General features: G+C 37.4%; 1 protein-coding gene across 2 annotated transcripts in view; it reads left to right on the forward strand.

Moving 5' to 3' along the window:
- Positions 1–27,723, forward strand: part of LOC126198576 (putative inorganic phosphate cotransporter) — a 92,748-nt gene that overhangs the window by 38,412 nt on the left and 26,613 nt on the right. For both annotated transcript variants that reach the window (XM_049935012.1, XM_049935013.1), the window contains exon 5: positions 9,592–9,839. In XM_049935012.1, coding sequence (XP_049790969.1) covers positions 9,592–9,839 — 248 coding nt within the window. The remainder of the gene's footprint in view (positions 1–9,591; positions 9,840–27,723) is intronic.

The following is a 27,723-nucleotide window of genomic DNA, read 5'->3' on the forward strand; positions in this document are numbered from 1 at the left end:
ATAAAATGTTATTAATAAATAAAATGTTGTGTCAAATGAACAGTGATAGACATCATTCCAATACAAGATAAAAATAATTTATACATGTAGGCCTACTCTATACCTTTGTGCAGATAACAACATGGTGTTCTTTATTCTAGTTTCAATAAACCACTCACTGGCCTTAACAAATTGGAAGTCTTACAAAATAAACTGTAAATCATGAATTACTAGTCATTCCATGAATGATTAATCTGCTGGGATTCTTGCGAGTTCCTGTTAGCAATTTAGAAAACAAAACTCACTGTAATTAATCCTCCCTTGTTGTAAGGTAAATGAAATGACACAGTTCCATAGACTACTAGTCTCATACGGACTTTATGTATATAGACTGATGTGGTGAGTGAAAATTTGTACCAAGGCCGGGAATTGCACCCATGTCTCCTGCTTACTACTTGGATTGAGAAGGGAGGCATGCTAGGGTAAGTCCTGCAGCTGTGTGATCTGCTCTGCCAAGGTGACTTAGTGGTTAATGCACCTGCCTAGTAAGCAGGAGGCCTGGGTTCAATTCGCGGCCTTGGTACAAATTTTCAGTTGCCATTTTAGTCTATATACACAAAATTATTGTAACAGATGTTGTAATAGATAAAGAGCAGTTTCTCCAAAGTTAACAATTTTCTACTAATTACATAACATGTGACTTGAAATATGAATACTGTATGGTAATTCCTCTGGTCAGTAACATAAATATCTTATCATTAATCATGGTGGTTGTTCCAGTCCACTGTAAATGTGTTTATTGAAGGTGCACATCTAAGCTAATGTGTACATTAATGCAATCCTGATAAATCAAGGTCTGTTCAAAGAATTCTGGAACATTTGTAATTTCATACCATTGATGTGTTGGATAAAAAAACACAGCTGGAATCCCAACATATGCCTGTGTTTAGTATGTAACTGCCAGAAATTTCACTGTTGCATGTCTGTTACTTATTGCTCAGTGCTATATTGAGTAGAACATTGTGTTGCACATTTTGCGAATTTCAAGATGGCTGAGTTAGAGGAGCAATGCATTTGCATTAAATTTCACATAAAACTCAAAGAAATCTTTATAGAGTCATACCAAATGATGCAGTAACCTACAGTGGTGAGTGCTTAAGCTGTACTTGGTGTTTCAAAAATGGTTGGACAGAATTTAAAGATGACCCTTATTCAGGATGCCCTTCGACTTCTACCAATGATGATCATGTCAGGAATGTTAATGAAATTGTGCATGCCAATCTAAGACTGACAGTCCAGGACATTGTAAAAGAATGTAACATTTCAGTTGGATTATGTCATGAAGTCCTGCACAGTGTCTCAGGATGCATCATGCAGCCGCAAAGTTCATACCATGGCTCATGAGTCAAGACCAGAAAGACCTTTTCCTTGCCGCCTGTGAAGAACTCTTGGATTGGACAAATGAGAATGAGTCGTTAGTTAAGAGAATCATAACTCATGATGAAACATGGGTCTATGGTCATTATGTTGAGACCAAGGTTCAGCCTTCACAATTGGTTGGGAAAGGTTCTCCAAGACCAAAAAAGCTTGTCAGGTGAGGTCAAATATCAAAGCTAGGCTGATAGTTTCCTTTGACTTTGGATTTGCTCATCCTGAATTCATGCCGCAGTGACAAACTGTTAATCATGGGTACTACTGGGACATGTTGTGATGCCTGCAAGAAAATATGAGAAAGAAACATCCTGAAATGTGGTGAGACAATTCACGGCTCTTGCATCACGATAACACATCTGCACATTCATCTCTGTAGGTGCATGACTATTGCACAAAAAACGAAATCACTGTGTTCCCTCATCCTCTGCACTCTCCAGACCTGCCCCCTACAGAGCTTTTATATTTCCAGAGTTGAAACCCTGTTGAAAGGCAGAAGATTTGCAATGATAGATGAGGTAAAAGAAAATTCACAAATGGTTCATTGTGCTGTTCAGCAAGAGGTGTATCATAACTGCTTCTGGAAGTGGAAACAGCATTGGGAGCAGTGTATCAATTGTGGAGGAGAGTATTTCAAAGGAAACCATGCACAATTAGTAAAAGGTAAGTGTAGAAAAATGTTGTGTTCAAAGTTCTAGAATTTTTTGGACAGGCCTTGTAACTGCACTCCTAAGTTATCAAATAAGCAAAATGTCAAATGTAAAATGATTTATGAAGCGTGAACGAATGGCAACACGCATAATATTTTACTGGCTCCAATGCAAGGCAATGTATAAGATGTTTGAGTGAATTATGAAGCACTTTTAAAGTAATAGGGTGAGAATGGTAAGGGGAAGGAAAGAGAGAGAGAGAGAGAGAGAGAGAGAGAGAGAGAGAGAGAGAGAGACAGAGAGCACTATTGTAAACTACAGTTCTGTACTGTGCCATAAGGAACAGAAATAATAAATGTCAGTGTGCTTACAATATTAAAAAATATACATTCTATACTTACTGAAATGGTAGTCAATGGGCATCATAATTTATAGGCAATTTTCTGAACAGATGTCATATATTAATGTGTTTACAATTATCTTTTCATGCCGCCACAAACAGCAAGTCTATGCATCTAATCAAATAGTTTTTTGGTTATCTACCACTTCTGTTGTCATATTTACTTAATACACTGTTTTTTATTACAAGCAGATGGTCGTCAATATATTGAAGTATTGGTGGTGTCATTCATGACTTACATTGCTTCTCTTAGTATAAAGGGCTTTAGATTAAAGTTAGCTGTATAACTGTGCACTAGACAGGTCTGATTTATTATAGTTCCACATATGTATTCTTTTGGGCATCTTATGTTTAGACATGACCACACCTTTCTTATCGCCACATGGTAACATTTTCTGTTCGTGGAGTTTTACAATAATATCATGTTTTCCAACCCCATTGTTGAAAGTTTTCAAAAAGGGTAAACTGGCTGGGGAAATAGCAGGAAAGTTAAAGGGGGGAGGCACTGCCATGAGTGGTAAAATACCAGTGGTTATAGGGTTCAGAAAAGACCCTTTTTTAGGGTAGGGAGGACAGAAAGAAAGCAAATTTTAAGAGAGGTTAGAACTGAGACAAACCTTCAGTTTGAGAAAGAAATCAAAAAACATAATTCCAGCTTATTACATCAGCATAAACAGCCATTGGTTAAGAATTTTCAACTGTCAGCAGATATTTTAACTCGACCCAATTTTAACTCAGTCAATGAGAAATGTCAGCTATCTTTATTGCATCAAAATATTCGAGGACTGAGAAATAAAATTAAAGAATTAACTATTTGCATAGATGAATTAGAGTCTTCAAACCCAGCTGACATAATCTGCCTCTCTGAACATCATGTGACCACTGGTAGAGAACTTTTAAGTGTTACAGGGTTTAGGTTAGCATCTCACTTTTGTAGATCAGAAATGGAGAAAGGAGGAGTTGCCACATTCATTAGGAACTGTCATTCATAAATTTTGCCTAGAACAGAATATGGAAGCATGTGCAACAGAATTAGAATTTCACAAAAAATCCTTCATAATATTAAGTGTATATCGAGCACCTGCAGGTAACTTTAATCTGCTTGTAAATCACCTTGAAGCTGTACTGGCCCATTTAACAACCAAAAACAAAGAAATAGTGGTTGCTAGTGATTTCAATGTAGATTTCCTTAAAAGCCTCTCCCAATAAGAACTTATTTGAGCTAGTAACACTATCATTCAACTTAATTCCCACTGTAAAGTTCCCCACTAGGGTAGCCACTTGCTCACAAACATCCATTGATAATATCTTTATAGAAAAGTCCAATGATGAACAATATTATATTACAAAACCAATAGTCAATGGCCTCTCAGACCATGACATGCAGTTCGTTCTGTTAAATGTTAATACTGAACAGGATATAAAATCTGTTAAATCTGAGCTCAAGAGGGTAATCAATAAGCTAAAAATTGATTATTTTAGGACACTCCTCAGAGACATTCACTGGACTGATGTTTACAGTGCTCATGGCATGAATGAAAAATATAACACTTTTGCAAATAAAGTGCTTACCTTATTCGAACACTGTTTTCCCCCAAAACTTACCAAGGTTAGAGCAAAGTCTACAAAAAAGCCATGGATTACTCGAGGAATAGGGGTATCTTGTAAAACAAAAAGAAAACTGTATCTGTCAATCCGAAACAGTTCCGATGCTGATGCTATAGCACATTACAAGAAATACTGCAAAATATTAAAGACTGTAATACAGATGTCAAAGCAAATATATTACAAGGAAAAGATAGTCATATCAGATAAAAAAATAAAGACAATATGGGATATAGTGAAGGAGGAGACCGGTAGAACCAGAAATGAAGAGGAGCAAATAGCATTAAGAGTAAATGATACATTGGTGACAGATGTGTATAGTGTTGCAGAACTTTTTAATAAACATTTTATAACTGTTACCAAAAAGATGGGGCTGTCAGGTCCGGTAGATGCTGCTATGGAATACCTCATACCAGAAATTTCAAGCAACTTCCATAATATGAATTTGACCCTCACTACCCCAACAGAAATAATGTCCATCATAAAATCTTTAAAATCAAAAACATCTAGTGGGTATGATGAACTATCAACAAAGTTAATTAAAGAATGTGATTCTGAACTAAGTAACATATTAAGCTATCTGTGTAACCAGTCATTTATCAGTGGAATATTTCCTGAATGGCTGAAATATGCTGAAGTTAAGCCACTGTTTAAGAAGGGAGATAAAGAAATAGCATCAAATTTCTGTCCAATTTCACTGTTGCCAGCATTCTCAAAAATTTTCGAAAAAGTAATGTACAGTCGGCTTTATAACCATCTTATCTCAAATAACATACTGTCAAAGTCACAGTTTGGATTTCTAAAACTTTCTGATATTGAGAAGGCTATCTACACTTACAATGAAAATGTGCTTAATTCATTAGACAAAAAATTGCAGGCAACTGGTATATTTTGTGATCTGTCAAAGGCATTTGACTGTGTAAATCACAATATCCTTTTAAGTAAATTAGAGTATTATAGTGTAACAGGAAATGATGCAAAATGTTTCAAATCTTATATCTCTGGCAGGAAACAGAGGGTGTTATTAGGAAAGAGACATGTATCAAGCTATCAGGCATCATCCAACTTGGAACTAATTACACAAGGTTCCATTTTAGGGCCCTTACTTTTTCTTGTGTATATCAATGACATTTCATCAGTAACATTACCAGATGCCAAGTTCGTTTTGTTTGCCGATGATACAAACATTGCAATAAATGGCAAATCAAGCATAGTCTTAGAAATATCAGCTAATAAAATATTTGTGGACATTAATCACTGGTTCCTAGCCAATTCTTTGTCACTAAACTTTGAAAAAACACACTACATGCAGTTCATAACTTGTAAGGGGTGTCCCACGAGTATATGTCTGACATACGATGACAAGAAGATAGAATAAGTGGACAGTGTTAAATTCTTGGGATTACAGCTTGATAATAAATTCAACTGGGAGGAGCACACCACAGAATTGCTGAAGCGTCTTAACAAATCTCTGTTTGCGATGTGAATTTTGTCAGACATAGGGGTTATAAAAATGAAAAAGCTGACATACTATGCTTATTTTCATTCCATAATGTCATATGGGATTATTTTTTGGGGTAATTCATTAAGCCAAGCTAAAGTTTTCCGGGCACAAAAACGTGCAGTAAGAGTTATATGTGGTGTGAACTCAAGAACTTCCCGCAGAAGCCTGTTTAGGGAACTAGGGATACTAACTACTGCTTCTCAATATATTTATTCCTTAATGAAATTTGTCATTAAAAATATATCACTTTTTCAAACCAACAGCCCAATTCATGGAATCAATACTAGAAATAAAAATAATCTTCACAAGGATTTAAAGTCACTTAATCTTGTACAAAAAGGTGTGCATTATTCAGGAACACACATTTTCAATAACTTGCCAGCAGCCATAAAAAGCTTAACAACCAATGAAATTCAGTTTAAGAGAAGCCTAAAGGATTTATTGGTGGCCAACTCCTTCTACTCCATTGATGAATTTCTCAGTAAAACCAACTGATTTGTGTGTATATATAAGTACAATATAACTTCTGCGCAATTTCAGTGCAGTAATGTGTTCATTGTAAATGTGTGTGTGTGTGTGTGCGTGTAAGTACAATCTAACTTCTGCAACATTTCAGTGCAGTAATGTGTTCATTGTAAATAAGTATTATAGTAGTTGTATTATATGTTTATTACCTTATAAATGAATAAAAAAAATTTTTATTTTAAATTCAGTGCATTAGTATTTGTAAAATGACTTTCATATAGTGTTCATTAAAAAATGACGATCATTCCACTTGGGACCTGTGGAATGGTACATTAGCTTATTTGTTTTAGTTGTAAATATTTGTCATGTATTGTTGTTTTTCTGACATGTTCCACATCCTGGAGGACCTCCTCACTATGGATCAATTGGAATGAAAGTAAATCTAATCTAATCTAATGTGTCACACAAAATTGATCCAATTCAGAAGCATTTACTTTGTTCAGGTAATCTGCTACATTAGCATCTGATTTCATGATATTTATTTCAAAAGCCATTGAGGTAAATAATTCCAATCAACATTCTATCATAGTTCCTGCCACTAATTACTTTCTTTAAATACTACTGGTAGTTTTTCCCATCCACTTTTCTCTTACCCCAGAGCTGCAACGTATTTGATTTATGTATTCATATGTAGAACAATATACATTGTCCAGATGTTGTCAAATGTTTGTACAATATTTCTTATGAAAATAAACGTTTCTCTTACAGTATTTATAGCTCCTGTATTTAGTTCAGCTTTTTTTTTATCATGTCACAAATTGTTACATAGTAGTGTTCATGAATATCAGGTTACTGTCTATAGTTATTTTAAATATTCATTTGCAGTGTAGTAGCTATTATTTAGCAAATATTTTTTAGGCTTTGGCTATAGGTGTGGGAATCATTCTCATTTTTTATTTCTTCTGGCAGTCTATTGTACAATTTTTGTCCTTGGCACAATACACTATTTTGAGTTTTTGACTGATTAGATGCATAGACTTGCTGTTTGTGGGGGAATGAAAAGATAACTGTAAACACATTAATATATGATGTCTGCTCAGAAAATTCTAGAACATTTGTAATTATGCATCAATGGTGTGTTGGAGCAAAATGTGGTTGGCATCCCTGTACACACCTGTGTTTAATGTGTAACTGCTGGAGGTTTCACCGTTGTATGTCTGTTAGTTATTGACCAGTAATGTATTGAGTAGAATGTTGTGTCATGCAGTTTACTAATTCTGAGATGGCAGAGATAGAGGAGCAATGCATCTGCATTAAATTTTGCATGAAACTCAAGAAAACCTTTACAGAGACACACAAAATGATGCAGGTAGCCTATGATGGTGAATGCTTAAGCTGTACTTGGTGTTATGAATGGTTCACACAATGAAAAAGGCCAGACAGAAGTTAAAAATGACCCCTGTTCAGGATGCCCTTCGATGTCTATCAAAACCGCTCATGTCAGCAATGTCAACAAAACTGTGCCTACCAATCGAAGACTGTCTGTCCGAGCGGTTGCAGAAGAATGTAAAATTTCAGTTGGATTATGTCATGAAATCCTGCACAATGTCTCAGAATGCATCATGTTCCCTCTAAGTTCATCCCACGCCTCATGACCCAAGACCAGAAAAACCTTTTCCTTGCAGTCTGTGAAGAGCTCTTGGACTTGGCAAATGTGGATGAGTTGATACTTAAGAGAATCATAACTCGTGATGAAACATGGGTCTGTGGTCATTATGTTGAGACCAAGGTTCAACCTACACAATTGGTTGGGAAATGTTCTCCAAGACAAAAAAAAACTCATCAGGTCATGTCAGATGTCAAAGCTATGCTGATAGATTTCTTTGACTTTGAAGGATTTGTTCATCAGGAGTTCATGATACAAGGACAATCTGTTAATTGATGGTACTATTGGTATGTGTTGTGATGCCTGCGAGAAAATGTGAGAAAGAAACATCCTGAAATGTGACAAGACAATTCATGGCTCTTGCATCACGATAACACACCCTCACATTCATCCCTGTTGGTGTGTGACTATTGCATAAAAAATGAAATCATTGTGCTGCATCATCCTCTGTACTCTCCAGACCTGGTCCCTGTGAACTTTTTTTTATTTTCAAAGTTGAAAACCCTATTGAAAGGACAAAAATTTGCAAAGATAGACAAGATAAAAGGAAATTCACAGACAGCACTTTGCACAATCCAGCAAGAGGCATGCCAGGACTGCTTTCAGAAGTAGAAATGGCATTAGGGACAGTGCATCAGTTGTGGAGGAGAATATTTCAAAGGTGACCATGCACAATAAGTAAAAGGTTAGCACAGAAAAATTATGTGATCAAAGTGCTGGAGTTTTTAGATCAGACATCATAGGTTATTATTAACATAATTAATTTTAAAATATTAAATATGGTATAAAGCTATAACGTTGAAAACTATATTGGGGATGTGATTTTAGTTCTCAATATTCTGTAATATTATATATTATGTATATTATATTCTGTAATATTAGTGAAAAAGCTTAAACGAGTTTCTGTATGAAAATTTAAGAAGTTCCTCAACTTCTGTAATTCATTGGAATGTGAGTCTCATGGGAAGCATGCAAGGGATAAGTCCCTGCAGTCGCGCTATTCATCTGTGTCCTCGGTGGCTCAGATGGATAGAGTGTCTGCCATGTAAGCAGGAGATCCCGGGTTCGAGACCCGGTCGAGGCACACATTCTCAGCTGTCCACATCGAGGTATATCAACAACACCTGTCGGCAGCTGAGGGTTTCAGTTAGTCATCATTTATTCCAGGGAAAAGCTGCACGGTCATCAACAGTATTCTGTTCTTTTGAGAACAGTTACTGTCTTCATATACATAGTTAAAGGCTACCCAGTCATTGACCTTCGTCTTTGCGAATGCGCACAGGTTGCCCAAACTCTTACGGGAATCGACAAAGTGTGCACGAGTAATGAGTGAATGGGAAAATGTCTATAAGGTACATTACATATGTATAATTGTGGACAGTTGGGAATTTGAGTCTCACGGGAAGCGTGCAAGGGATAAGTCCCTGCAGTCGCGCTATTCATCTGTGTCCTCGGTGGCGCAGATGGATAGAACATCTGCCATGTAAGCAGGAGATCCCGGGTTCGAGTCCTGGTCGGGGCACACGTTCTCAGCTGTCCACATCGAGGTATATCAACAACACCTGTCGGCAGCTGAGGGTTTCAGTTAGTCATCATTTATTCCAGGGAAAAGCTGCACGGTCATCAACAGTATTCTGTTCTTTCGAGAACAGTTACTGTTTTCATATACATATTCATTATTCTGTTTTGCATAAAAAGTGTTAAGAGCAGGCTGATGGCTCAAGGTTATTACATTTTAAACTCATTCTTCTTTAGTCTGAGCTGTTAATTATGACAGCTATCTGGAAATCTGCAGGTTGCACCATAACAGATTTTTTAATGTTTATTTGTTATGAAATATAAAGGTCAGCTTACAGATGAAAAACTGAATAATGTTTTCTTCCTGTTGCAGCAAACTATTTGGGTACTGTTCTTTCAATGGCCTTGTCTGGAACAATGGTGAAGTCTTTGGGATGGCCTTCAGTATTCTACATTTTTGGTGGCATTACAATTTCCCTGACTATTCCTTGGCTCTACTTTGTGTACAGTGAACCTGAGAGTCATCCAAGAATCTCACAGAAAGAACTTGACTATATACTAGAGAACACTGGTCACAGTAAAAAGACGAATGATGAAAAAAAGAAGCTGCCTGATGATGAGGTAATACACTTATAATTTAATATATAGAAAAGAACAATGCAGTTGCAGTTTTCAACAGAGTAGGTGTAGGAAAACATATGATTGCAAGTTTTAAGGCCTATTTTCACACTAAAAATGGAACTTATCATTAAATTTTGGAGCAATAAGTTTCTGTTATTGGAAAAAGACAGAGTCCAAACAGAGAAATGAGAATTAGGATGAAATGGGGACTTGACTACACTCCTCAACCTGAGTAAGACAACACAGGATTAGATGGAAATTATGCAGTAAATCAGACTGAAAAACTGAGAAATTAGAACTGGAAGAGAGAACCTTTATTCAGTTCAAATTATGAAACAAGAAATTGAAAGAAAATCACAGTAATGGACATCTGGGGAGAAATGCTGAATAGAAAAAGTAATGGGAGGAAGACCTAAATGTAAAAGGGAAAAAGGCATATAATTTGCAAGAAAAGACTGAAACTAAGATCTAGAAAATGATAAGTTAAAGAAGAAATTTTTATAATGTGAAGGCAAGTATGAGTAAAAGGATAAACAAACAGAAAAAATATGGGATAGAGTCAAATGAAATTATGTGATATCTTGGGTTTTCTTGATGCAATTGGTTAATGGTTTGCTTTTGACTGTTCTGCTGAGTTGTCACATTTTATGCACAAGATTTCAGTGACCAACAAAGCTGTCTTCTTCAGGTGCTGTGAGTTTAGCTGTTATGCGAACTTGCTGCCTGGACTCCAAACAGTCTGACAGTCTGATTGGAGTCCAGACGCAAGTACACATAGCAGAAAAACTCACAGCTCCTGAAGAAGACAGCTGCGTTGGTCACCGAAACATTGCACATAAAATGCAAACAACAGTTTAGCAGAATGTTCAAAAGCACACTATTAACAAATAAAATTATGGTATAGAACACATACCATGTGTAAAGTTCTATAATGTGGCTGATGAAAGGAATTCTTGTATCATTGATATGGTAAAGCAGCCACCATAATCTCTGCTATAGTGTTGCCAGTGAATGCTATTATTGTTTTGAATAGAATATAATAATTTTATTCTCATTAGGCCATTAAGGCAATAGACAAAGTCATACATATAATACAATATAATTCATGTTGCAGTAGAACAATAGGTTTGTAATTACAGTGTAATATTATAATTGATGAAATCCTACAAAATCATACTTATAACACAATATAATTCCTGTTGCAAAAGAGCAATAGATTTGTTATTACAGTATAATATTACAATTGACAAGGTCATAAATATAATACAATATAATTCATGTTGAAATCCTACAAAGTCATGCTTATATTACTGTATAATTCCTGTAGCAAAAGAGTAATCGGTTTGTTATGACAGTATAATATTACAATTGATGAAATCCTTTATGTCGTAGAATGGATGGGCAACTAACCAGTCATACAGTGCTTGTTTGAGTGGTTGCTCTGGTAAATCTTGCATAGCTAGTGGAAGTTTGTTAAATAATTTGTGCCCCATTAGTTCATAACTGTTCGGTAATTTTGAGAGTCTGTAGAATGGAGTATAAATACATCTATTCATCCTAGTGTTGTAGCATTGTATATTTTCTCTGCATTTAGCTTCGGTTAGCTTCTAGTATATATATAGGTTTACTACTGTCAAAATTTTTTGCTCAGAAAACAAAGGTTTACAGTGTGCCTTATATGATGAGCCTGTAATTACCCTAATAGCTTTCTTCTGCAGTAGAAGGATGTCACACACACAACTGGAGTTTCCCCATAAAATGATAGCATAGGTTATTATGCTTTGGAAGAATGAGAGATAGGATATTCTAATATAATTTTTAAGTACAAAATCCATTAGTCGCCTTAACAGATAGATTACCCTAGATAACTTACCACTAAGATACTTGACATGTTGACCCCAAGATAATTAGTCATCCAAATATACCCCTAAAAACTTAACATAACTAGGATCATCAGATGGTAGCTTGTCTTTTAGACTAAATACTATCTGCTGAGTTTTATTTTCACTAAGCAAAAATCCATTTGCTTTAAACCAGTATGATGCTTGAGCAATTGTCTCTGTAACACAATTTTTAAGGCTATTGAGGTCATTACTGCTGTTCATAAAAGTTGTATCATCTGCATATAGTACAGTTTTTGATTTAATACATGATGACAGGTCATTAATCATCATTAGGAACAGGAAAGGGTCCAGAACAGATCCCTGTGGGACACCTACCTTAACTAGTTCTACACTGGACAATTCTTTGCCAACACAGAGAGCTTGCTTACAGTTCTGTAAAAATGATTTTAATAGTTTAAGGCTATTACTTCTAACACCAAAGAATTCCAATTTTTCAAGTAGTAGTGTATGTCCTACACAGTCAAGGGCTTTGCTTGGGCCACAAAATGTAACTTAAGCAAAGTCTTTATCCTCAAATACTTGATGGATGTATTTTACAACAGCATCTATCGCATCAGTTGTTGATGTATTTTTCCTAAAACCATATTGACATTCACTACTAATTCCTATATTATCAAAGTAATCAGATAATTGTTTGTAAATTGTGCATTCCAGAACTTTAGAGAAATATGGGACTAAGGAAATCGGCTGGTAACTTGAGGCAGAGTCTTTATCCCCTTTTTTTTATAAACTGGAACTACCTTAGACAGTTTAAGCTCATCATGAAAATATCCTTCAGCTAGACATTTGCTTATACAATGTGTTAAGGGGTACACTATACTGCCTGTGACTTTCTTCAGTATGTTACAGGATAAGTCATATATGTCTACACTGTCTGATGATTTTAACTGTTTCACTATTCTTAATACAGATGAGACCTCAGAGAAACTGGAGGTACTTGTATTTGTTGATGATCTACAACTATTTTTTGACTGTAACTGTGATGAGCTGATTTTGGGTTTATCAATACTACTTCCTACTTCTTCAACTGATTTAACAAAATAATCATTGAATTTTTGGGGAGAGATATTAATTGTAACATTTCTTTCATCTTTAGCGACACTATTTATCAGCTTCCGAGCAGCTTTGCACTTGTTGGTGGATTTCTCAATACTTCTGAGATTGTGTGCTTTTTTGGCTTCTATGATTGCTTTTTTATATTCATTCCTACATGTAACCTAGGCTAGTTTAGCTTGATTAGTCTTCAGTCTATAATAAATAATGTGCAACAACATAACTTGGTTTTTCAGAGTGGTCAGCAGTTCTGTATACCATGTATTTTGTCTTTTTGGAACTTTAGTTTTCAGGACGCGATCAGTTAGGACTACATTGAATTTCTTTGTTGGAATGCAGTCATTAAAGTGTGCCAAAAATACTTCAAAAAACCTTTCAAATAGTTTATTTTCTGTCAAATCATTACTTAAAGTATAGGGTGTGGCTCCATAACACTGGCCAAACCAGCCTCTGTCAACAAGGGAATTACAAAATCTATAACTTTTTCATCTGAGACAGGTCTGGTGATCACAATTTTTGGGACAGGCTTAGTTATACTAGTCTTATCAGGAGGGAACCTACTTGTATAATTTAAGGTTACAGAACTATGTTCAGAAAATGCAAACTCTGGCACATTACATGATTTGTCTGTTGTTTTAAAATTCACAAAAATATTGTCAAGACATGCTTGTTCTCTTGTGGGCCTATTATTGACACAGTGTAAGTTAGATTGTCTTAGTAGGTTTTGAAGGTCAGTGACACTACGTTTGTGGGTTGTTACATCAAAATCCGAATTCAGATCACCACATATTGCAATATCATAATTCATCCATCTAGTTTCGCCAAGTACATGTAACAGCTGGTCCAGTTTCTCTAGAAATACACTGACGATGGCCTTAGGTGATCTGTACAGGGATATTACCAATAACTTAAAACTGTTTAAAACTATACCAGCAGCTTCAAAGTTCAGTTCATCACACAAAAAAATCTAGAACCTATCTATTGATTGAACATCTAAGTGACTTTTTAACATAGGTTGCTACAACACCTCTTAAATTCAATTTTGTGCAGTAGCTATTGGCTATATTATAATTATCATCTTCATCATCATCATCTTGGACAGTTTCCAGCCACTGGCTGGGTCTGTCGGGAACACAAGCCTCTCCATCGTGTTCTGTCTTTCCACCATTCCCCCTCTTCCACCTTCGTCCAGTTCTCTCCTTTTCTCGTCACACATTCCTTCACTCCCTTCACCCATCTATCTCTTGGTCTTCCTCTGGGCCTCTTCCCCTCCAGTTGCAGATCAAACATCCTCTTTGGAATTCTTCCCTCATCCATTCTCTTCATGTGTCCATACCACTGCAGTCTTGATTTTTCTATCCTGTCCTGTACTGGTTCCTCCTTTAGTCTTTCCCTCACATACACATTTCACAATCTGTCTCGTCTTGTTACACTCAACCTGCTCCTCTGGAACTTCATTTCACTAGCCTGTATTCTACTTTTGTCGCTTTTGTGCATTACCCATGTCTCACTTCCGTATGTCAATATGGGGACAAAGTAGGTTCGGTATATAATTCCCTTGGATTTCTGTGGCACCTCCTTGCTCCAAATAAGCCCCCTAATGCATTTGTAGAACTGCCCTGCTTTTCTGCACCTTTCATTTATTTCCATTGCGTTTCCCCCCTTACTTTCAATCATGCTTCCCAGGTACTTGAAGTTCTCTACCACTTGTAGTTTTTCCCCTCCACAAGTTATATCCACATTTGGCCTATTCTTCTTCCTTGCTGTGACAATTATTTCACTTTTCTTTGCAGAGAAATGCATTCCGTATTGTGCTGCCGTTGCCTCCCATGCATCTAACTGCTCTTGCACCTCCTTCTCGCAATTTCCCCATAGCATCAGGTCATCGGCAAAAAGCACTGCTTTCATTTTATGATCTCCAATTGCATCTGATACTTGCTGTAGGATTTCATCCATAACAATAATAAACAATAAAGGCGAAAGTGCACTTCCCTGTCGCAGCCCATTTTCCAGCTTGAACCATGCAGTACGTTCCCTCCCCACTTTCACACAACTCTCACTTCCCTCATACATTTTTCTGACTTTTCGTATTATCTCTTCATCTATCCCTTTTGCGTTCAGCACATCCCAGAGCTTGTCCCTACAGATACTGTCATACGCCTTCTCAATATCTAAAAAGGCCATGATTAAGTCCTTCCTGTACTCATAGTGCCTTTCCTGCAGTTGCCTTACCGCAAATATGAGGTCCGTTGTTGATCTTCCCGGTCTGAAACCATACTGCTCCTCTTGCAGTCTACTTTATAATTATCAAATTTAACAAATGTTAGGTCACTCTCAGTAGCCCAGTGTTCAAACACAAAATATCAAACACATTTTCTATTCCATGACTATTGATAATAAATTCCTTATCCCTCACTCCTTGAATGTTAAGATAGCAGATTTTAAGATCAAACCTGTCTTTCCTCACAGATGTACCATTATGGTGAGGGGCTATTAAATCTCCTGGACTATTTACCTTATGGGCTTCTTCTCCTTGCTGCCTTCCAGTAAAAAATTGTTTAGAAGGAGAGGATGAACTGTTTTTTGCTTACCCACAACACTTGACACTTCTACTGCTAATTGAATTCTCTTCCCATCTTCATGTTCATGTCTTGATCTCGATGAATGGGTCGCCCTTGTGGGTAGTTTAGATGTTGCTACAGAGTGGATACCTGTACCACCTGATGGAGCAATAGTTTTTGTAGCTGAGTATGCTGCCACCCTTGCTGTTTCTGTTTTCTCTGTTAGTTGCTGTGTTGTTCTATCTGTTGTAGCTGTTAATATGCCTGCTTCTTTCCCAACATGTTCTTCTGTAATCAATGTTACTGCAAGTTGTGTTACTGCAGCAGCTGGAGTAGTTGGTAGGCAAGCTACATTGCAGCTCTCCTTCACCATTGGCAATGGGATTGGAATACATTTCTTACTTCTAGGAGAAACACTTTCCACTAGTGCCTCGATGTTCTGGCTGAGTAATGATTTGCCTCATGTATTTAAATGTGTTCCATGTGTAGTGAAGTGCTTTCTCTCCAGGTCATCAATATTAAGGAAAAACGCATTTGAAGTGACCTTGCAGATCTTTTTGTACATTCTGTTTGCTTTTTGGATCCCTCTGTTCACACAAGAAGATTCATTAAGATCATACCTGTGTGGTATGCCTACCAAAATCACGTTTTGATTCACTAATGTACATAGCACATTTCTTAATGCACTGTTTGCCACTATTAGTTCATTCTTATACACATCATTTGCACCGCCCATTATTACTATAAATTCACTTTGTGACATGCAGTTATAGTTTTTACAGTCTTTTAAAACTTCTGTCAGACTTGCTCCAGGTTTCACAACACTTGTAACAGAGAGATCTTGCTGGAGGCGAAGAATACCCGCAACTCCTTTCCTGTGGCTGTCAGCAAGCAAAACTGTAGGCCTACTAAAGTTTATTTTCATCATTTTATTTGCATTGTCACGGCAGTTACGTTTTTCCACCAATTCAGATAAATAATTTTGGTGCAAGCTGCAGGACTCATCATTATTAACTTCACAATCTGTAGTGAGACACTGAAATCTGTTTCTTAACAGAACTTTAAAATTGTTTGTAGCAGATTTAGGTTTTGCACACTTCTTTGGTTCATTGTGTTCCTGAAATTATCTGAGTTCTTTAAGTGGTTGATCAGATAGGCTTTTAACCATATTTTCCAACAACTGAACTCTCTTGTTGCTTTCAGTTCATTCTGCAGTGTTTCTAATACTATAAGTTCACGAGTTGCACAATACATTTCAGTTGTGGCCAAACGTCCTTTAGACTTTGTTCCACAAGCACATGAAAGGTTTTCTTGATTTATTTTCATGAAGCAATGTGAGTGATACCATGTATGCATCATTGAGCATGTACTAATACCACTTGACACAATTTTGTCACATAATATGCACCTTATAGACACTAAATACTTGCAATTTACAGAGCGATTTACTACCACATCTATAATCGTGGCCATCTTAACTCTCTGGTCAGTGGTTGTAAGTGGAAGAGGAACAGAAAGGTATTAGGGCTTTAAGTCCCATGACCAATGACATCACTAGAGATGGAGCACAAGCTCAAATAGGAATTCTGCCCCGACCTTTTCAAACAAACTATCCCAGAAATTGCTTTAATCTTTCTAAGAAAAACCTAAACTGGGTGGACTGACAGGGACTTGAATGAAAATCCTTCAAAATATGACTGCGTTTCTTAACCACTGTAACATCTCTCTCAATAAATGAAGCAGAAGGTGGAGGGCAGATAAGGTTAAGTGTACAAAGAAATTAATATGTGTGAAGGAGATGGAGAGGGATAAATGGAAGTAATAAAAAAGGGACCACAACATAAACTTTGTGGAGGAAAAATTATACGAAGGAATTCAAACACAACAGTGCTACATCTACATTAAAAAGTGAAGTTGTCCATGACCCAAAGTTTGGTTTGAAAATAAAAGAATTTACCCAGGAATGATCATATTGCAAGTGGCATGCCCTGGACTTTCTGCAACCCTTGGAACTGACATACTCAGACCATTTGACAAGGACTCCAAGACACAATGCCACTCATCAGTTTTTTACATAAGCAAACAACTACCAGAGGTGAAAGACAAAGTAAATGACAGCAGAAATTTTTGACACTGACTGGGTCAAACCCTAGACTTTTTGAATTCAGAGTCTGACCCTTAACCATTGAGCTACCATGTAAATTAAGAAGTACAGTTATTATTAAAGTGAAGGGGGAGCACAAAAGTGCTCTCACCACAGTAGTGGCAGGGCAGAGAAAGGTAGGGGGACCTCGGAGGAAGGGGAGGGGGGAATTATCAAATTGAGCTGTTCAGAAAGAGAGCGCAGGTGGAATGGTTTTCAGAGTGGCTACTGAAATTGAATCAATTTTGCTAAGCGGTATGTTCTGCAAAAGAGTAGTCAAACTTGCTGCTATGCACAATTTAACAATACCTATTTATTTAGGTACTTGGATGATGCTCATGATGTCATAGAATGAAGTACAGCAGTTACAGGAAAATTTGTATGTAACATGACTGTATTCATAAGTGGCTCTTTAACTAGGATGGTACATACTTGTGGAAGAATTAGAACAGGTGTGTGAGAGGGATACATTATGCAGGTCTTACACCTGGCTGAGAGCAGGAGTAATGTGAGGGTAGACAGATTTGTTTTGCAGGGTAGGTGAGGTTAGGAAGAATTCCATATTTAGAAATATGATGAGCTCAGATCAAGAATATGATTCAAGTTTGTTTGTTGGTGAATGATGCAATCAACCACAATACTTTTTAAATGTTTAATTTTAGTATTATAACCAGTTTCAGGCTACCACGTCCAACTTCTGATGGCTAATATTTTTAGCTACATGGATGTTTTGATCAACAGCATGTCATCTGCTCCTACACTCCACAATAATATTTGAGTATTTAGTGTAGTGTGGGAACAGATGACATGCTTTTGGTCAAAAGATGCATGTAACTAAAAATATTAGCCTGAAACCGGTTATGGCACTAAAATAAAATATTTAAAAAGTATTTGTCACTGGTTGCATTATTCATCAACTGTCATCAACAGCCATGGAGTTCACATATGTGACATAGATAAAATAACAATCAATTATGTTTTCCGGCCATGGGTAGTACTTTGTAATGAGGGAAAAGAATGGGATTCCTTAATGATTTGTTAGTAGTGAGTGAAGGTTTAGGTGTGTGGGGGGATAAGCCATTTGATAAAAGTGTGAGGAACAGGACATCCAAGTATACAGTTGATCAGTCATAAAAAGGAGGAGGCAGTAAGTCAATGAGAGAGGTAGTTTGATGGAAGAAAGACCATGCACATGGTAAATTTAGTATATAGATTTGTGGAATCAGCAATTTCAGAAATGAAATAGAAATTAGGGAATGTTGATGGAGGAAGTAGTTGGTGTCTTTAACATTAGAAAGAAGGCTCTGGGTAATGAGCTATATTTTTATTTATTAATTTTGTTTTATTTACTAATTCACTCAGGGATCATCTCACAATGATATAGGATATGTCATCATAATACAATGAAAATAAATAACTCCATTACACATGCACATAGAATATATAAGTATGTTTATGAGAATGATACAGGCACTCAGCCATGGTCTTGCTACAGGAAGCATCCTGGCATTTGCCAGAAATGATTTAAGAAAACCTAAATCTCTATGACCGGACAGAGTAAAGTACCTCATCCCAAATATGAATTTAAGAGTCTTAGACAACTGCACTGCCTCATTTGGTCGATCACTAACATACAATGTTCTCTTGATTATACACAATTTGCACCCACTATCTTATAATAAACTAGGAACCTGTCCCAGCTTTGCTTTGGTAGCACTAAGTACCTACAGGCAGGTGACTTGTCTGGCATTGATATAATTTTGTTTATGGGCCAGTTGGTAGAGCTATGATTAAAATTGAGAGAAGAATGTAAGATAACTGTATATCATCACTTTCATGTAAGTTACAACAACCTGCCTAACAATGCAAGCCAGGCATCAAAAGCAGCTGGCACTGTGGCCACGCACTCATTGGTGTGGCCACTTTGTGACCTGTATGTACACCGGCTATAAGAGCCACCTGTTAGCTGCCACTGCCGCTGCAGGTGGCAGCTCTAATCATTGCCATGAGATGTCACTGCAAATACCTTGCTAACATTCATGTGAAATGAAAGTGCTGTCGAAAGTGCATCTTCAGTGTGTCATGAAAACTGAATCAGTATCCTTCATGAAGAGTAAAATGTTGAGCTCAGGAGAATAACATGTTATAGATCTTGTTACATTTGGTTGTAAAAGTATTACATTGTGATGCCGTATTGCTATGTGACAGAGTGTTGTAGCTGCCCTTTTGTTATTAACCATCTCAGTCCTATAAGTAATCTGTAATTGTATAGTATGCATTACTTATGAAGTATACTGTAGTTGCCTTTTAAATAGTTATATTTTAGAAATATTTTTTACCACATGGGAAAATTTATTATACAATTTTATTCTCTGGAAGACAACAGTTTTGTGTTTTATGTTTGTTATTCCTTTGTAAACACAAGTCCATACTAGCTATTGTTCTGTGGTTTTATATAGAACTATTAGTGAAATACTTACTAATGTTTTCCCTGATATGCACAACAGACTGATGGATGTACTCACTTGGGGCACTAAGCAAACCATATTTGTAAATAGCTCTTTGCAATGAGTCAGATTATTACTTTTTTGTATTATTCTTATTGCATTTTTCTGTAGTTTGAAAACAGTGTCCATGTTTTGCACCATTGATTCCCAGAAAAGAATTTCATAGCTAAGAACTGAGATTATGTGGGAAGTGTACATCACTAAAAGATATGAGCTGTTACAAACTGCTGCTAGCACCATAATAGCATAACATGCGGACGATATTCTTTTTGCCAGTATCTTTGTGTGTTAATTCCATGTTAACTGACAATAAATTTTCAACCCTAAAAACTGTGTGTTTGTTGCACAATCAGTTGCTTTATTTCTGTGGTCAGTCTGACAGACTTGTTTTTCCTCTTTATGAAGAAATGCATGTTGTTTGTTTCCTTTATTTGCAATGTTAAATTATTATATCTGCACACTTGTATACATCCATGAGGGCTTCATTTGCCTGCCCTATTTTATCAGCGACTACTGTATTGCTACCATCAGTAAAAAGAACTTTTTCCCCTTATATTATACTGTCTGGAAAGCCATTGCTGTTCACTGGTGTGCATAACTTAAGGGCAAAAGTAACTTTCACATGATTTGTCACTGACAAGTAATGTAGCTTGATGAAACCTGGACCTTATTTGTGAAGAACAAGAACAGTTACAGGTCGCAATGCACAATTATGCACTTGTGCCTGGTACCCATCTGCTCTAGCAGATGATCTTGTGCTGTATCAGACAGTGTGTCAACCAGCCAAACAACATATAATGAACTTTATCCATCTGAGGACAACAGTACATCTCTTTGCTGCAGTGCCTGAGGTTTTCCCTCAGCCATGCTACAGGAAACACCTCCTGCTCCCAAGCACTTTCTGCACTAACACCAACCTCTCCACACAACAAGTGCAGCAATTTATTGTTCCTTTGGTGTTACGTTTATGTTCAGGTTATTTTGTTATCAGAATTTAATGGTTTGGCATAGTGGTAGTGGATAGGGGCATGACCTATGAAGATGTTAATGGTGAGTCAGTTTCGTATGTGTATGAAGTGAACAGCATTGCAGGTTACCACAACAGATAAGGAGAACTAGTACCGTAGGTGAGATTGATACCACACTTCAGGAGAGCATTATCCAGCACCTGCCTCATGGTCACATGTCTTGAGCATGTAGTTGTTATAACTTCAAGTTGAACAAATATATTTCAAGGAAGACGCAATACATGAAAGTCACAGATCAAGTAAACAGAGTAAGACGTGTGTACATTTTAACAGTCAAATCATAACTGAGTCCGAGTCTAGTGGCCGCTGGCTGGCTGGCCACTTAGGTGGCACTGCTGCTGCATGGCTGGCAGACAGCGCCGCATGTAGAGGACGCGCGTAACTGCGCGGTGGCACTTTGAAAGATCGGCAAGTCACAACAGTAGTATCCACTTCACAGAGCCTATTAAATTATAGTGAGTGTGGCAAGATCTGACGTCATTTTGCAAGCTATATGCAGACTACTACTGCATCATGTGTGCAGTTATTAAAGACTGAAATCCATAACTTTGATGGGCTAGGTTCACCTACAGTACTTCAAGTTTGTTGATTTGTGTTTTGTATTTGTTTTAGTCACTGAGTTAGATTAGCTTCACTTATGATACCACAAATTCGTTTTCTTGTTTATTGTGTTTTTGCTTTGATCACTTTGTTAGATTAACTTCACCCATTGTACCTCAAATTCATTTGTTTGTAATTGTGTTTTTCTTTGATCACTGAGTTAGATTAGATACACTTATGGTATCTCCAAGTTCACTTATTTGGTCACTGTGTTAGATTAGCCCCATTTACCATAGTTCAAGAACATTTCTCATGTTGTCTTAAATAAACTGTGTAACCTGATTCCCCGCATGCAGACAGTGGGCAATCCTCACATGCACTTTAGAACATGCAGAATAGTGTGGCCATAGATGGACAGTTGCCAGGGCACACGTGGTTTCAAATGGCTCTGAGAACTATGGGACTTACCAGCTATGGTCATCAGACATGTGGGAATAGTGATAGTGGTGGTGGTGGTGATTGTGGGCAGGTACTCTAGGAGAAATGCTGAGTGCTGCAGAGGAAGTGCCATTCTAAGCTGAAGCCTGTGCTCACATTTTTTGTAAATATTAAGTGGAGTCCTTTCATGCCCACACTTGCATGGTGACCATTCAAAAAGATCTACTGTCATTTCTGCTTTGGCTAGTATCTAGAAAGAATCGCATTGAAAAGCAGCAGAAACAGCTGTTTCTTTTTGCCTGGCTTGTTAACCATCTGTGACTTTTTAGAGAAGCATTATGAGTGGCAAATTTTGAGTAAAACCTACATGTCTCTTCTTGCCATGTTAAAATTTGCTTCTTTTGCCAAAACATAGAAGAATTTATACAATATCACTTCCTAACACATTGTGCAGATGCAATTGCTGGAGATTTCTGTAATCATGGTTTGTTAAAAGAGGAACTGAGGAAAAGTAAGGTGAATAGCTTATGAAGAAGCACATCCTCAGTACAGAAATAAATGTGTTGACTTATGCTGTTCCAAAACCTACAGCATTTCTTGTTTTGCTTTCTATTCATGGCACTTAAAAATTACATTCTTTCATGAGTGAAGTCTGTTGTTAGAAGAATAACACTGTAGATAATGAAGTTTTGCATTATATCCACATGGAAAAATATGAGGGTTGAATGAAAAGTAATCCCTGCACCTTCGTTAACTGAGTTTTTATGAGAATATTTTGATAAATCAAATGCAGAAATAATCCTTAGAATGTGATCTTTAATTACAATTATTCACTTCCCCACATAACCACCAACCAATTGGATACATTTCTGCTAATGATGAACAAGTTTTCTGAAGCCATCACAGAAGAAGATGACTCTGTTTCTGCAACCACAATCTCACAGTTCTCTCAACATCTTCATCAGAAGCATATTGATGTCCCTTAGATCGTCTTTCATCATTGGGAACAGATGGAAGTCAGATGGTGCTAAATCTGGACTGTATGGAGGATGCTGTACTGTGGGGAGATTCAGTCCCTGAAGTTCTGCTGTGGTGGCACGTGAAGTGTGTGGTTTGGCATTGTTATGCTGCAGGAAAATATTTCCCTTTTCCTTTCAGATCCTTGTTAGCCATTGTTTCAGAGTTCGCAGCATTGTGGTGTAATGCTCTGAATTTATTGTTGTTCCATGATCAAGGAAGTCAACATGGATAACACCATCTGTGTCCCAGAACACTGTGGCCATGATTTTTCCATCTGAGGGCTGTGTCTTGAATTTCTTCTTCTGGTGCGAGTCTTTGTGTCGATATTCCGTAGACTGATGTTTCATCTCTGGGCCATAATGGTGTACCCACATATTGTCTCCTGTCACAACTGAATGGAGAAAGGCGTCACCTTCATTCTCATAACACGAGGGGAGTTCCTGGCAAATTTCAAGTCTGTGCATGTTTATTTCAGGAGTCAGCATCCAGGATACCCATCGTGCACAGATCTTCCAATAGCCAAGGAAAGCAATAATGTGACCCACCCAGTCTTGTGAAATGCCGATTGTGCTTTAAATTTCTCTCTGAGTGATATGACAATCATCCTGAATCAATCTGTCAACATTTTGCTTGTGAAACTCAGTGGTTGCTGTCACAAGATGTCCAACTCTTTGTTTGTCACGCAGGTCAGATATTCCCACCTCAGCATCTTTAAACTTACTCACCCAACAGTGTACAATACTCACATCAACACAATCAGCATAAATTGTTTTCATTCTCTGATGAATCTCCTTTTGGGTGAAACCTTCTGCTGTCAAGAATTCAATGACTGCACACTGCTTAAATCGCATTGACCAACTGTCTGTGCAGGGTTCCATACTTTACACTGTAACAACACAACTGCTCAATGCTAAGGCTTCCCACCAACTGGAGCTGTAGAGAAGAGGCTACGGAACAAGCCAGTACCTGCCACATACCAATGCTGCCAATTGTTGAAGAGCTACGAAGGTGGAGGCATTACTTTTGAGCCAACCCTCGTACTTTCCCCCTTGGGTACTGTAATTTGCCAAAATCTCATTTCAGTATCTCAAACTGTTTATGAAATATGATGAATATGTGGGTATTTCATTCTCACTTTATCGATGGTGTGCAATTGCAAATGAGTGTGCTACATCAGATCAATTTTCTTTATACTGGTGACAGACGGAGATCTCCACCCAGGTCTACAGAAAAATTCAATGCGTTAGCTAAATTTCATATGCAGCAACTCATGTAATATGAACCAAGTGAAAAATCATAGCTGTACCTGTTTGTCATTGCAAAGTTTTTTGATTTTTATGCAGTGTCTTATTCAAATGCAAATATCACCATGACTATGATCATGGATGGGCACATCATCTTGAAGCTGACACATATAGTTATAAGAAACACAAAAATGAATTTTTTTGTCAAGTAGTTTCTGTGAAATTGTTTGAGAAAGACTGCAGGGTGCACACGTTGATTCTGTCATCACAGCATGTCGCCAACTGGCCAAAAGTGGGCAAACAATGAGATGAATAGAAATGACACTTCATTCAAAGACAATAATTACACTGATGTCCCGTAATTTATGGTGGTCTGCTGTACATTACAAGAGACAGGACATTGCTCTTAATAGTGTGTGTTATCACCACAGATAGCAATGAATGATCTGCAGTTTGCTCCCATGCAGGCCAAAAGGTTGGTATAGAGTTCCAGTGGTAGGGCACTCCATTCCCCCAACAACAACTTGGTCGACAACTATTGGTGCAACTGCTGGTACATCAAAATGTGCTGCAGTACATCTCCCCAACACATCCCAAATGAACTCAGTGAGATTTAAGTTGGGGGAAATGAGCAAGAGATTTAAGACAGGGGGATGAGCAGGCCAGTCAATTTGCCAAGTATCTTCTCATTCCACACATAATGCACTCAGGAACATTGTTGGATATGATCTTGTTGGTGGTTCAGGTATATGTTGTGGGTATTATGTTGCATGGCCGTACAGACCTCCAAATCTTTAAACATTGTACTCATTGGTCAATGCTATTGTGACATTCTACTGCTTCTCCGTGAGCCTTTTTAGGGTGCATTCATCCCTGACTTCACTTTTACGTTTGACAATGCATGACTGAGTCAAATGGTGGAGTGTAATTATTGTCTTTGAATGAAGTGTCATTTCTATTCATCTCATTGTTTGCCCACTTTTGGCCAGTTGATGACACGCTGCGACGACAGAATCAAAGTGTGCACCCTGCAGTCCTTCTCAAACAATTTCACAGAAACTACTTGACAAAAAAAATTCATTTTTGCATTACTTATAACTTTATGTGTCAGCTTCAAGATGATGTGCCCAACAATGGTCATAGTCATGACAATATTTGCATTTAAGTAAGACACTGCATAAAAATAAAATAAAAAAACTTTGCAGTGAAAAATAGGGACAGCTATGTGGTGCTCCTCCACCATTTGATTCAGTCATGCATTGTCAAACGTAAAAGTGAAGTCAGGGATGAATGCACCCTAAAAAGGCTCATGGAGAAGCAGTAGAATGTCACAATAGTATTGACCAATGAGTACAATGTTTAAAGATTTGGAGGTCAGTACGACCATGCAACCATGCAACATAATACCCACAACATATACCTGAACCACCAAAAAGATCATATCCAACAATGTTCCTGAGTGCATTATGTGTTCCAAACTCTCAGAGTTTCATGGTACATCCAGAATCACTACTCAAACTCAATCTGTTCACATATGAGAAGAGCACGTGACCCCACTCCTTGTTGGTCCAGTTCTTATGCTCTTGGCCCCATTGAAAATGGTGTTGCTGATGTGTGATTTAACAGAACACAATGAATATAGTGATCATCTGGCAGAGACCACCCCCATGTACTCATTCTTTGACTGGAGCAAGAGATTGCATGCCTTACAGTTGTGTTAAATGTGGTTGCAATTGCACCATCTGTTGACATGGATCTCTTCTTGCCTGTTTTGCAGTGCAGCACTCATATGCTGCTATAGTTGATCTTGGTCAGCCACCTCCTCTCCTTCAGGCATCAGTATCTGTTGGTCGGAATACTCCCCATGCATGCGAGACAATGCTGTGAGCAACACCAATTACGTGGGCTGTTCTCATCACACTTGGCCCTTATTCTAGTTTCCTGATGATTCTTCCCCACATGAAGTCAATCAGTAGTTGTGTCTGGGCCACATTGTAATGAGGAACACTACCAAAGTACACCATAACTGTTCAGTGACTGACACACAGTGTCTTCGCCCATTCGTTCAACTGCCACAAGTTGCGGGGTCAGCCTCAGTTGGCACTACAATCACACTGACCTCACACCAGCTACCTGTGCATGACATTAAACCTGTGGTAACATGCTGCTGCACTTTCATTCATTTTCACTGAGTTGTTAATATTTTATAGTACTTTATCTACCTTGACCTTAAGGGGAGTCGGATCACCCTATCCCGACAATGTTAAATTTAGTGACTTGGCTTCCCTGTATTTCAGGAAGCACTGTAGCCATTGACATGAAACTTTTACAGGACATTAAACTTTATGTTCTGAGTCTACTTAACTACAATAATTACATTTCAGCACTGCTTTCAGAAATACAATTTTTTAATTACACAGTTAAAATTTTTTGTACTTTTCTGTACGTTATCCTAAATAATTTTAACATATCACTATGTTCCTCTTTTAGTTCAGTAGACTCAGGATATGTATGTTATTACTCCCTGAAAATTTGAATACTCTACTTGAAGTGGTTTATGAGATTTAGGGAAAAATGCAACACAAAATGTAAATTTTCAGGAACAGCTTCTAAGGTTACAAAAGACTAACTCACTTAAGATATACTTAATTTTTTATTTTTAGTCACTCAGAAGCACCCTGCACTATACTGTATATCATCGTCTTGATCGTTTTCCAAGTTTTTTCTTCTTTTCTCCTCCTTAGTGACCAACTGTGCTGTATACTCTGCTTTATCAATGCGAACCATATCCATCCATTCAAGTTCTCTGATGCAGTTTGCTCCAGGACTAATTCCCATATGCTGTGGCACTTTTACCCTACCAATGTTGCAATCATTAAAAGCAATAACAGCATCTCCAGCAAAAACATTTTGTGGTAAGCGAGTCCATATAAGATTACTGAATGACTCATTGGGATTTTGAGTCTGACACTTCTTCAGTAATTCAGGATTTGTCAGGTCTCTGTAAATAGATTTTATGATATCCATGGCTGCTGTTGGGATGGATTGTTTATGGCTGTATGAACTGTTTGAGTACTGGGCATTGTGTATTGCACCATGAATCAAGTCCAGGAGGGCAAAGTGGTGTACTGGTTTTTCATCAGTTGACAGTCTGTGGAAGAAGGTAGCCCATACTGCCTGCTTCATTTTCAACCAATCCTCAGTATTATTTCTAATGGCCATCCCATAATACTGCTGTAGTTCATTAATTATTTTGTCTGTCAGCTGGTCTCTTATGGTTTTACCATAAGAAAGTTTCTTGTCTCTCAAACTTTATTTCAACTTCCTCAACCTGGTGCCCATCCTCTTCTGGACATGACTTTATAACACAACAATCCACATCCTTTTATATAAAAAATTACCGATTTTATTAGATCTTGAAGTAATACACGTAAAAATTTTCAACT

This window comes from Schistocerca nitens, chromosome 8, assembly GCF_023898315.1.
Source record: "Schistocerca nitens isolate TAMUIC-IGC-003100 chromosome 8, iqSchNite1.1, whole genome shotgun sequence".
In the NCBI taxonomy this organism is placed as follows: Eukaryota; Metazoa; Arthropoda; class Insecta; order Orthoptera; family Acrididae; genus Schistocerca; species Schistocerca nitens.